The sequence below is a fragment of the Thunnus thynnus genome, chromosome 3, assembly GCF_963924715.1.
Source record: "Thunnus thynnus chromosome 3, fThuThy2.1, whole genome shotgun sequence".
NCBI classification, from domain to species: domain Eukaryota; kingdom Metazoa; phylum Chordata; class Actinopteri; order Scombriformes; family Scombridae; genus Thunnus; species Thunnus thynnus.
In genome coordinates, this window is record NC_089519.1 from 12,496,446 (window position 1) to 12,509,607 (window position 13,162).

At 38.3% G+C, this 13,162-nt stretch overlaps 1 protein-coding gene across 2 annotated transcripts; it reads left to right on the forward strand.

The window, feature by feature from the left end:
• Positions 1 to 739: 739 nt before the first annotated feature.
• ccdc40 (coiled-coil domain 40 molecular ruler complex subunit) lies at positions 740 to 10,368 on the forward strand. 2 transcript variants are annotated; one of them, XM_067584254.1, is made up of 19 exons: positions 740 to 848; positions 1,311 to 1,456; positions 1,782 to 1,887; positions 2,310 to 2,446; positions 2,740 to 2,823; positions 3,193 to 3,400; positions 4,231 to 4,388; positions 4,483 to 4,605; positions 4,921 to 5,042; positions 5,397 to 5,640; positions 5,809 to 5,991; positions 6,213 to 6,458; positions 6,641 to 6,854; positions 7,083 to 7,252; positions 7,355 to 7,446; positions 7,882 to 7,996; positions 9,028 to 9,216; positions 9,301 to 9,459; positions 9,890 to 10,368. In XM_067584254.1, exons 2-19 carry the CDS (start codon positions 1,316 to 1,318, stop codon positions 10,139 to 10,141), a joined length of 2,943 nt encoding a protein of 980 aa, XP_067440355.1. In that variant the 5' UTR covers positions 740 to 848; positions 1,311 to 1,315; the 3' UTR covers positions 10,142 to 10,368. The 2 variants fall into 2 exon arrangements, with proteins under 2 accessions (XP_067440355.1, XP_067440357.1); XM_067584256.1 differs by lacking the exon at positions 740 to 848 and adding an exon at positions 912 to 932.
• Positions 10,369 to 13,162: the final 2,794 nt, after the last annotated feature.

Genomic DNA, 13,162 nt, shown 5'->3' on the forward strand with positions numbered 1-13,162 from the left:
GCTTCAGACTGAAATAAAGATTTTTCTAGTGAGGCCTGTAGAAAGCTGCTTTCGTTAATAGTCTTTTACTTAGAATAAGTAGCACGCTATAATGTAAACTGGCTCCACTACAAGTAAAAGTCTTGAATTAAAAAGATTAACTCAAAAGTAAGGAAGCGTAAGTAACAAAATGAACTTAACATGAAAAGTAAAAGTATTTATTAGGCAGTGGAATGATCCCTGTCAGTGTTACATTATCATGTATCATTAGGTTCTGATTATGAATGCATTATTGTAGTGAAGGGTGGTTTTATCTATAACCATGCATCATATTTACTCAGTGGTGGAAAGTAACTAAGCATTTACTCAACTACTATACATAACTACAATATTGAGGTACTTGTACTTGAGTATTTCTATTTGATACTTCTTTATACTTCCTGTTCATTACATTGCTGTATAAGTAAAGGATCTAAATACTTCTACCACTGTATTTAATTAACTCACCATAGGTTTTCTATATCTTAATTTGCAAAGTAACCAACTATAGCTGTGTGTATGCAGTGTGTTGTACAGGACTTGAATGTGCTTAGTTACTGTATGCGTAACCGTGCCTTCAAAGGTCTTAAAAGTTAAGTTTAGCACACATGAACAGCCTAAAATCAGTAAATAAATTGGTACATTAGTCAAGATGCGACTGTGGAAAAGGTAATTATGCCGGCAATGATTATATTATTAGCCTACGGCTTGAAAATTAGAGTCAATACACATATTTCGGTTGGATTGACGAACACAACACCTCCTCCTCCATCGGATGTTGACGGTTGCCTAGCAACATCAGTGCGGTGGTCAGTGACAGTGCTACGGTGGTGAGAAACTAACTATTGCTTTAAGTGGTATCAAATGGACATTAGTTATTTATTTATACACTTTGTATTTGTTCAAGAGCTAAGGTTAGCCGTCCACTATTGTAATTGTAGGTTAATGTTTTCCTCAGCCAGTCTTTCTGAGCTCCTTTGACCGCTACGCTAACTAGCCAGCTAACGTTAACCCTGGTCCAGGCCGAGGTTAACAAGTTACCACTAAGCTAGCGTTAGGTAACGTTAACCTAGCTAATGTTAAGTGTTCTTGTATTTTCAAGACAGACTTTGAAAGTTGTGTTTTTCCGTACCAAAAGCATACGTAAAACTAGTTTGCCGCACAGTTCAAAATTAAAAATTAAAACGTGGATTGCATATGCCTATGGACGTACAGTATTATCCATTTGTTACAAATACATTAACCTAGTTAGAGAAGAGGTAGAGACTAACGTAACTACCTGTTCATCACAGTCCCAATGCAGAGCCCTGGAAGAGAGGGAGACGGGGAGGAGGGAGGGGAAGAGACCCTCTGTCCAGAGGGGAGAGACAGCAAGCAGCAGGATGGAAGTGACAAAGCAGCAGAGGACTGTGGAGCGAATGTGCCACCTGCTCAAAAGGTGAGGAATCAAGACGAGTCAAGCTACTTTTTTTGCTTGTGTGTTTTATTTCTTCACTTTTTACTCTTTTATCAACTCCCTATCGGAAAATGGGGATGTTCATCTTCATCTTTTGTCCAGATGCTGTGATGTTGCACTTCTGGCCTTTACTATTGGATGCACATAATAAGTAAACAAGGAGTTCAAGCCTATTATAGTGTGTGAGTCCTATGGGACAACAATTGCCAGCTGCTGTAAAATATTATAATGTATTAAATGCAGAAATGTATTGTCAAAATCATAACCAGTCAAGGACCTTTATACATGCTTTCTGTGTGTATCCCAGGGTGGCTCACAGGATCAGTCAGGACCAGACCCTGATGACCTGGCTCCTCAGTCTCACCCTGAACTCACCAGTGCTGATGAAGACTCCCCTGCAGCCAGACATTTCGGTCAGTCACACACTAACCTTGCTGGGAGTTTACAGTTCAGTACAAAGCAACCCAGAATGACAGTAAAACATAGCTAATTTTGGCCAGCTTGCGTAGATTACCTTACTTCAGAGGTCCTTTACCAATTTAAATTGAATATGGGAAACGTTATCATCCATGGGCAAGATACCTTGCTGTAAGATTGCAGCACCTTCATTAACATAAACTATTGTCCTTAAGGATATTTGCATTAAACAAAGAGTGTAACACGAAAGCATATATTAACATATGGAGAAGTAACCCACATAAAGTACATCCACATTTAGAGGGCAGGGACAAAGACAAAAAAACAAAGTATAAATAATCATTCAGCAGTATTTATAATTTTTCACATTTTAAATTGTCAAGTGGTTAAACAATTTCTTTTATTTTCTGTGTTTCAGAGCAAGAAAATGTTGCCCAGGTTCCGTTGACACCCCTCCTTTCAAACCTGAACACACCAGAGCCCGTCGAGGATCAGGAGCCACTGATGGAGGAGGACGATGAGGAGGAGGAGTTTATCATTCTTGATGCTGAACACGTCTGTAGCTTCTCATTCAATATTGCAATCAGTGGTTACTAAATGAATAGATTTAATTTGTTTACTGCTCCTCAAAGAGAATAATGGTATCAATGTCTCATCTGTGTGTCTTGTATGTTGTGTGTTAGGTGCATTGGTAAGACTTAAAAGTTAGCCTGTGTTTTCTAATAAACATATAAATTTAGTTTATAAACTGGCTTCTTGAGTTCATAAAAGAGCTTCTTTAAATATGACACTAGATATCTAGCAATCGTCCTGTCATGTCACTGATGCCATGTTTGATCTGTTGGCAGCCTCTGGTCAGAAGACAACAAGCTGCTCTGAACAGCCAGCTCAGCAAGCAACTGGAGAGGCTCAACCTGGGACTAAGGGAAAAGGTCAGCTTCTTTTCCCTCTGTGTATTCATATAGTATTCATATACTCAGATATACACATACAGAAGCAAACAAAGTGTATTTCACATATACATACAGGTAAAAATTTCCCTGACTTTACATCTATGGGGTCCCAATTTGTCCAGAGGATGGTGCTGTTGACCTGTGCAAATTTGCCCTTTTTATTTGGATCTTGTTTCCTAGATGTAGGATATACATTTTAAGGCACAGCATTGATAAAGCAATGATAACAATAACAATGGATCAAATCACTGAATGAAAGAATGTGTGGAAGACAGGCAGAAGAGTCAAACAGACTGTTTTGATGACTTATTTTTTGATTCCTCTCTGCTCTCTCTCCCCTTGCCCCAGCTGATGATGGAGAAGGAAATTGCCTGCAACAGAGATGAGATATGTTCAGAGTTGTTCAACGTTCAGGAGCAGCTGGTCAGACTCCAGACCAGACTAGAGGACCGTCCTCCGACCAAGGCCAAACACCGGCAGGCACAGGATCAGCTGGAGGCAATGAAGAGCCACTATTCCAGTAATACCAGCCAGGAGAGCAAAGCCAGAGCCAATGGTGAGACTATTACTCTCTGATTTCTCATTTGGTGGTCTTGTCTTATGTCTGATCCAGGATTCAATTTAATTCAAAGTGTAACTATATTGCACTAGTTAGTTCAAACTCTGACTAACAAATCTAATATAACTTGTCATATTTAACACCATATTTGGAAATATTTCCAAAATTTGGGTGAGATTGGGATTGGTCTGCAATTTCTGAAAATTGTAAATTATAGTATTATATTATTAATATTAATATGCTGTTTAAAATTCAGAAACCCCTATTAGTCGCCTCTCAAACAGCTGAATTTGTCAGTAACACTCAGTTGTCTCTCAGAAGTGTGACTCAGAGCTTTAGACACACTCAGGAGCATAAAATACTGTATTAGGGTTATTACAGGTTGCAGCATTAACAGGACAGCAATTCTTCTCCATTTGGAGCAACATCAGTTCTTCTGCTTATGATGGTAACTCAATGTTTTGAAAGCTGAGACAGAAAATGGTCAAAATAATTGTCTTTGTTGAAGCCATGTGGGTCACATAGGTCTAGAATTTTGTTTTTTTTTGCAATTCAAACCAAATCTCAGTTTAAATTGCAATATAAACCTTGATTAAATGAAGCCTAAATTAAAATAGGTCTAGATTTCAGGTTGAAAAGTTAATTGACACTGATGAAAGACTTAATCCTTGTTATTGCAACTAAGGCTTTGTATTAAAAGCTGCCTCTAGTTCGGTCTATTGGATATACAATACAATATTGTGCAGTTCAGCATCAGCTTTACACTACAGTCTCAGTTCATGTTTCCAAAAGGTACTCTGTTAATGCCGACTCCTGTGTGTCCATAGTGTCTCAGCTACAGGCAGAGATGGACAACCTGATGCTGCACCTCCTCTTCACACAAGGAGTCAGTGAAGAGCTGCGCTCTAACGTCAAATCCATGAAGAATGTCACACGCAAAGCAGGAGCTGAAAGGACCCAGGCTGAAGACCAGAAACTCAAGCAGGTGGACAGGCTGAAGTCAGATACATCAAAAATATCTTTTCTGTTAGGCATTAACATTGATTCATTTATTGGCTGAAATACTCCTGTGCCACCAGGATATGTATGTGGAGCGTCTAACAAAGGACATGGAGAGATTGACACAGCAGATAGCCATGTATGAGGCCCAGACCAGTGCCCAAGCAGAGGAGACACAGGCAGCTAAAGAGGCCTTCTCTGAGGTAACTTGCATTGCAGAAGACTCTACATTCTATAAGTTGAAAGTATTTTTAATCACCAACAAGTTCTGTAAATTTGTACAACGATAAATTCTGCAACCAATTGCTATTAATTAGTGCTATTAATCAAGTCATATTAATTTACAGGAAGTTGTAAAGATGTGTTTACAGTTAGTTAATCAGATCACTAATGCTGAAAATAGCTGCCTGATAATGATGTTATTGATGAGTGCAGCTTTAAAAACAAAAAAAATCTCATTAGTCCAATCAACAATTCAACATTTGTCTTTGTTAAATTGTTTTTGTGTCTGTGTGCAGGCCGAAATGGAAATGGAGTCTCTGGTGATGGCGCGTAAACAGCTGCTGCAGCAGTGGAACAGCAGTCTGGTGGGTATGAGGAGACGAGATGAGGCCTTCAGCACGATGCAGGAGACCATATGGTGAGAATGAGGGAAGGCTGAATATTTTAAATGTGTTGATGCATTCCAGACATGCACGTATCAAACAATGTGGGTTCTCTGATAGATAGTGATAGATTCTTGATTTCCTTTGTTTTTTCAGGCAGAAAAGTAAAGAGGGAAATGAAAACAAAAATTACAGTCACTATGAGAAAATATGATTCAGGTCTCAACTTATTTCCACAAATACAGATGTGTGTAGAAAATATGTAGAGAGTACAACACAACATTTGTAGGACACACAATGATAACCTGAGATTTAAACAGAAAGGTAACAAATATCAAAATGACACCAAGCCTCGATTCGTTCCTTTCAGCTGTCTTTGTTTTCCACAGCATGGTCGAGCATCAGGTGATCCTACTGGAAAGAGAGATCGAAGGCTACAAGAAATCCACCACTGAGGAGCAGGAGCAAAATGAGACACTGACAATGCAGCTGAACTGGTCCCAGATGGACGTTGCCACCTCCAAAAAGCTGATCAGTCAGAAGCAGACCCAGCAAGAAGCTCTGCAAGCCCACTACAGCACTTGCCTCCGCACTCTGCGGGAGACAGAGCGCACCCTCGCCAGGCTCACTAAGGTAGATGAATGGCAAAGGTTACTTAGTGGGCAGCTCTGAACTTACTTTATCCAGAGAGTTGTGTAATCACAATACTTTTCTAACCTATCTTTCCCTCTGTAACTATTCCACATTCTGATTCTTGCTTCTTTTTTTTTTTTACTCCCTCCCTTTCCCTCATTGCTCTAGGAAACCAGTACCCACCAGACTGAAGTGAACGATCAGAGGAGGCAGTTGGAGAAAGAAAGTGCAGTGCGTCTGGAGTTGGAGGACAAGATAATGACCCACATGCAACAGAAGCTTACTCACAACAAGGCTGCCAAGTACTCTCAACGGCTCACCAACAAGATAGCCTCACTCAAGAAGGAGAAGGTAAAGATTTCAAAATGCACCCATGATGTTTTGGGCCTATAACTCTATGAATTAATATTATGTAAGGAAGCAAAACTGGAAATGGAATCATTACAAGAGCATACACAGCAATGTGTAAAGTGTGATGAAGATAGAACAACACATGTACGTTATAGTGAAGATAAAGTTGCAGACAAATGTAATGTCTTCGTCTTGCTCATCATCCCTTTTTTCCCCGTTAGATCTCTCAGCTGTGGCAGCTGGAAGGCGAGGTAGTGGCTGTGCGCCTGGAGAGCAGCATGGTCAGCCAGCATCTGGACAGTTTGGCCCTCACTCAAGAGACGCTAGATGAGGAGATCGCTAAGTACAACAAGTTGCTCTCATCCAACCAGGCTAAGATTTCTTCCTTTGTTACACTCATTGGACAGAAGCAGACCACCATCACCACCTACAACAAAAGGATCTATCAAATTGTAGCCAGCACTGGGGTGAGAAATTCTGGGGAACCAATGATCCCTGGTGGTCTGTTGTTTATCTGGATAGACATTCATCAGCAAAAATAAGTTATATAATGCAATAATGATATGAGTTTTTTGAGTTTAGAAACTGTCTTTCAAATCAAATATAAAAACCCTGTTGTTAGTTGTCATTTGTGTATCTGCATTCCCAGCATGAAGACCTCAGTCCCCTGCAAATCAAGGCAGATGCATTAATGGATCAGCTTGAGGAGCTGGCAGCAAAAATCAAGAGTAACCAGCAGCTCTGGATGAAACAGCAGGGGACACTAGTAGGACTGACCCAGGAGATACAGGCCAACAGAAAGGATATGCTCAAACTGCAGACAGAGTACACTGGCATGCAGCAGAGGAGAATCCGCTTGGAGAGTATGCGATATACTTATAAAGAAGCAAACACATGCACAAATAGACACACATCTTGGTCCAAGGCCAGATATTACCATTTGAAAAACTTAACCACTAATGAAAAGGCCATTGAAATACACTATGTTATAAATAGCTACTTCTGGTCTGTGGAGTAGAAAGTAAGATTCTCTCTCAAAACTTTTATAATAAAAACATTCATACATTCTATACACAACCCCACCCCACCAGGTCAGATTGAAGTAGAGCACCGTGAGGAGACGGAGCTGGAGAAGAACTCAAAGATGATTAAAGAAGACCTGCTGAAGCTCAACACCCTGCTGAGCAAGAACGGACAGCTCAGCCAGGCCCTGGAGCAGGAGAACGCACTGATGGAGACAGACTTCCTTCACAGACTGAAGGCATGACCTTGCTGTTTAATACATTAATAATACACTAATAATTTTGTTCTTGCCTACTGTGTTGATGGAGAATGATCTTTAGCTATAATGTAATGTGTTTAGGAGGCAGAGCGGGAGTCCATAGAGATGCAGATGAAACAGGAGAAGACCCAGGAGGAAAAAGAGAGACTCCTCAACAGTCTGGTGGAGGCCGAGTCAGTTATATATTAATTTTCTCCGTGTTCAATACAAGTTCATATTTTTACGTCTGTATGCTAATCAACTTGAAAAATGTTATTCCTTAATTAGATGTTTAACAAAAAAAATATTAGTGAATCATTGCTGGCTTTATCCAAAAAAATATGATGGTATATAGTTATAATTAGTACCTCATTGTAGATCACTGCTTAAAAAACAGTTACATCTATCATTTTAATATACTGTACTTATTCATAAATATCAAGACATTATTTTCCAATAATTAATACATAATTGTTGGTATGTTACTGACAGCTCATCAGTCTGGTTTTCTTATCTTTTTCTCTCTACATTGATAGCTCATACTTTCATAACAGGGTGCTTTTTTTTTCTTTTTTTTACATGCATCCTTTGTTATGTGTGTGTGCTTGTTTTGTACGAACGGCCGACAGGCGGCAGATCATGTTATGGGAGAAGAAGACCCAGCTTGTAAAAGAGACCCAATCAGCTGTGGACTCTGGGGCGGGAGACATCCAGATGATGAAGGCTGAGATACACCGTATGGAGGTAAATACAGTCTGGGTACAGCAGGGGCACATTAACAGAATGAGATATGAATTTTGTCACAAGATGATTGTATGGAGAGATGATAAACATATTAAATTATTATCTATGTGTCTTTGTATATTATATACATGCATAAATATACATTGACACAGAAAAAAACTTTCTGAATACAGAACTTTTTTGTATTGTATTTTGCATTGAATCTACTCATGATCTATTTTTTAAAGTTTTTCATTTCAAGCAATATATTTTACTGACTACAACATAAAATACATATATTGCATATTGAATAATATTTAATACATATTGAATGTCAGGTATCAGCAGTTTTAATATGCTACATGTTTAAAGCTCTGTTGGTCTGTATCTTCTTCAAACACTATTTCAGGAACCTCCTCATCTAGGTTACAACAGGATCTGTAAGGTACAACAGCAGGCAATACAACATACAGCTGCAACGATTAGTCAATTAATAGATTAGTCACCAACTATTCAATTAGATGCCAACTGTTTTGATAATCGATTAATCACACTCAGTTGTTCTTCAAGAAAATAATGTTCAAATTCTGAGTCCAGCTTCTCAAATGTAAATATTTTCTGGTTCCTTTAGTCTTCTATGACAGTAAACTAAATATTTTTGAGTTTTGGATTGTTGATCGGAACAAAACAAGATATTTGAGACATCATCTTGGGCTTTGTTAAACAGTGATCGTCATTTTTCACCATTTTTTGACAATATACAGACTAAACAACTAATCAATTAATCAAAAAAATAATTGACAGATTAATTGATAATGATAACGATAATGATAATCGTTAGTTGCAGCCCTAATATAATAGCATAGTTTATAACTTGGGTTAATCAAACATCTAGAGTGAGAAAAAATGAATGGCTAGATCGCTGATGTAAATTTATTTGGTGAAACCAATAAGGTATGATGGCCTGGTGATGCTCTGTATGCTTTTCTTTATGATTTGTGCTTGTGTGTTAATGTTTGTGAACTGTAGTCTGGATGTGTATATTTGTGCAGGTGCGACTCAACCAGCTGATGAAGCAGCAGGAACGGCTGCTCAAGGAGAGTGAAGAAGCAGTGGCGAGGAGGGAGACCATCGTGTTTCGCAAGGAGGCCATGGTCCACAGCTCTAACAAACAGACCACAAAGGCCGAGCTGAGCCGCATCATCCATGGCCTGCAGCGAAAGATCCAGGAAACACACAAGGTAGGGAGTGTTCTATTTTCCATGTGTGCATATGTGCCTGAGGGATGTTGCACAATGACTCATATACAGTATGTATGTCTTCAGCATGTAATAGGGTGTGAGCAGGTTATCAGGGAGCTGCAGAGGAGCCAGGTGAGTCTGAGCGACAGGCTTGCACAGCAGAAGCAGCTGCTGATAGAACTATGCAGTACCAGCTGCATCCTTGACCCTGACTTCGTAAATCTCCAGGACACAAAAGATAGGGTAAGGAGTGCATACTATGTACTGCATTACACTGTATATGTAAACAAATGGAGCCACTCAGTCTTGTGTGTAATACAAGTACTTCCTTGTCATAACTTATTATTTAAACTCCCTGAGTAGGAATAGCTATATGTCAATCAAGTCTCCATTCAGAACTGAAATATGCAACCTCAGTCTTCTGCCAGTGAGTGTTATATAACTCTAGTGATGGTGTCGTGAGAATGTTTGTTAATTTTTCTGGGTTATGTTAACATGACTGATTTGAGCATCACAGTTTCCACTAATGGAGACCACTCCCACAAAACAAGAATAGAAAAGCAACTACTCATTGTTTTTCCACCTTCTGTGGTCAGTGGTCAACAGTTTCTAGCAAGTGAAAGCACAAAACACATACACACCCCAAATTCTGTCTTTCCCTCTGCTTGTCTAGAACCTCGCCCACCTGGTGGCACTGCAGAGCAGGACCAAGAAGCTGCAGAGTGTTTGTGAGGGTAGCTACCAAGCCTCATCCACCAGCGAGTCCGTGGGAGCCGCTCTGCAGAGCCAGATGGAGCGTGTGCACGCTGCCAGCACCATCTTGCACCGTGTGTGTGAGGAGTTCCCTCATCACCAGGGGGCGCTCCGCAGGCTGTCGCAAGCGCTGGCAGCACGCACACAGGCCCTGGAGCGGCAGGCGTCCTGAGAGTGAGGGGAGGATTTAGACATGACAGTGAGTACAGGACAAGTGCAGAGGGATGTAAAGTGAGTAAAAGTGTGGTGAAGAGAGGAGGGAAAGATTAGATAAGTGAGGTAATTTATTTTAATGTATGCATTCTGTTATGCTTTTAGAGGAAATACTGATTGTAAAACAACGTAATAAAATAAAGACTGTATGAAACAATAATACATATTATTAAATCATTCATAGTATTTGGCTTCTTCAATCCAATTTCCTGATTGATTTGTCATTTAGTGGAAGCATTTAGTAACATACATAAAAGGTGATCAAAGTGACCATTCTCTAAACCATTAATCCAGCACTGACAAAAACATTTTTTTTTAAATTCCCTGCTGTTATAAACTAAATCATGTATTGCACTCATATACCTTACATTGTCCAGTTCCTGAAAAAAGGGCAAACAGCAGCTCATTTGAGCTCTTTAAATCATGCGCCAGGTCAATATAATCATATTTCATAGATGTTTAATTTCTTTATTCACATCCTCATTTTGTGAGTTTTAAACTACCCAAGATATAATCCTATATTATATTACTTATTTTCTTCTCTTCTGCTTTTTACACCCCAATTCCACTTCACATGATATATACAATATACAAACATACAGTGTGCCTTTCATTATTGTCAAAAGAGTAACATTTTCTGCATCCCAATTCCTGACTACACAAAGAAGGATTCGCATTGAGTTCATATTGGCAAAGTGACAGAATTAAGTATTCTCACAATAGTCATGCATACTAGTAATATAGACCAATGTTCCACAACGCTATACACAAAGGAAGTGAAGGAGCTTTTCACAGTTGTAAAACAAAAAACATGATGTTGGTGAGACAGCTCTAGGAAGAGCTCAGATTTTTTTTAAGTATTACATTTTTTGAAATACATTTGCTTTCTCATGATAAGGTAAAATGGGCATAGTCATTCCAAAGTCAAACTGCATCAGCACATGTACAACACATTATTTTCTGTTAGCAGTGGTGGAAAGTAAATAAACACATTTACTCAAGTACTATAGTTAAGTACAATTTTGAGGTACTTGTACTTTACTTGAGTATTTCCATTTGATGCTACTTTATACTTCCACTCCACTACATTTCAGAGGGAAATATTGTACTTTCCACTCCACTAAATTTATTTTACAGCTTTAGTTACTTTTCAGATAAGGTTTTGACACAATGGATAATATAACAAGCTTTTAAAATACAACTCATTGTTAAAGATGAAACCAGTGGTTTCCAACCTTTTTGGCTTTTGATGTCTTACAAAAAGCAGTGTGTAGTCGGGGTCACATTCCAGATGTCTATGAGTTGTTAACGGCTCCACCAAATAGTGATTTTTCCCTCTAAACTTCTCACATGGTTTCATTTCAGTAAATGTTCAAATGATCCAATATTTCACCAAAAATCAAAGATTAGATAAAAAGTCCAAAAACTGAAAACAGATTTGTATATCAGAACTTTGTTTTTTCTTCTTTCCTCTCCCATTAATCATCTCACAACCCCTCAGATTTATCTGGTGACCCTTTGGAGGACCCTGACCCTTTGGGGAACCACTGGACTAAACTAGCTAACTGTATATAAAGTAGTTGAAACTAGCTCCACCTCCAGCAGCTACAACAGTAACGTGCTGCTCTAACACTGATGCTTCAGTATTAATAATCTAATGATGTCATATATAATAATATATCAGTCAGAGGGGCCAAACCACTACTTTTACTGCAATACTTTAACTACATCAAGCTCATAATACTTATGTACTTTTACTTAAGTAGGATTTTTCATGCAGAACTTTTAATTACAATGGAGTATTTTTACATTGCTGTATTGATACTTTTACTTAAGTAAAGGATCTGAATACTTCTTACAACACTGTCTGTTAGTATAAAATGGTAACTGTATACATATATATATATATGTATATATATGTATATATGTGTGTGTGTGTGTGTGTGTGTGTGTGTATATATGTATATGTATGTATGTATGTATGTATGTGTGTATATATATATATATATATATATATATATATATATATATATATATATATTTATATTTATATTTATATTTATATTAACTTCAAAAAGTTTAGAAAGAATGACTAAGGCACTATGACAATTAGTATATAGTACATATTAGTAGATTTTATAAAATTTGGATACCACCAGGAAGTTGTCACCCTGAGTTAAATCTCAAAAATGTGACTGACGTAGGCACAACTATATGCCAGTATACGTTAAAACATTACATAAAGGAATGAGTGTAGCTCGTCTGCACTCTGTTAATTCCTCCTTCCCTATAGTTTTTGTTTATAGTGTTTGTTGTTTTTGTTCAGGAAGGATATTTTTATGAGTTACTTCTGCCCCAGTTTTTTACAATTGTAAGTGTAAGTCAAGATTGTAAGTCAACAACTTAAGTGGTTTTTGTGGTTACAATGGAAGCCAAATGGAGCCTTGGCAAATCTTGGGCGTCCACTTAGACATTTGGCATTGCACATTCCACAGATATCACTGCAAGCATATAATGGATCAGAAGCTATTAAAACTGGAATCTGTAATATGTTTTAATTACTATTGTGTTCTTCAACTGTGTGGTAGTGCATTAAAAAACACAGCACCTGCACATTTACCATGGGTGGAGATGTGTCTTCATACTCTGCTATTGGCACCTGTCACAATGAATCTACTTGAATATGGCAGTGAAAGCTTTTCAAAATAAACTGCTACACACCTAATACCATGTCTACATTTTCAACAACAGAAGCCTGACAGTATCACTTATAACAGCAGGCTTTCACACAACCAGCTATCCACAACAATCTTTTGTGGATTTTCTGTAGTACACTGCAGTTAACTTGCCACTCTAGAGGGCAACAACATGCATACAATTACAAATTTCAGCTTTATATCTTGTCTAGTGTCAGATACTGTACAGAGCAGTAGCTATAATCAAAGCACAATAATATGATTTCAGCAGAGAAAAACATCTC

Excerpts from the sequence above, each read along its gene's own strand:
- ccdc40 (XM_067584254.1), top strand. The coding sequence starts at position 1,316 with ATGCAGAGCCCTGGAAGAGAGGGAGACGGGGAGGAGGGAGGGGAAGAG. Across the intron at positions 1,457-1,781 it reads ATGTGCCACCTGCTCAAAAG|GGTGGCTCACAGGATCAGTC; the intron begins GTGAGGAATCAA and ends TGTGTATCCCAG. Across the intron at positions 1,888-2,309 it reads CCCTGCAGCCAGACATTTCG|AGCAAGAAAATGTTGCCCAG; the intron begins GTCAGTCACACA and ends TCTGTGTTTCAG.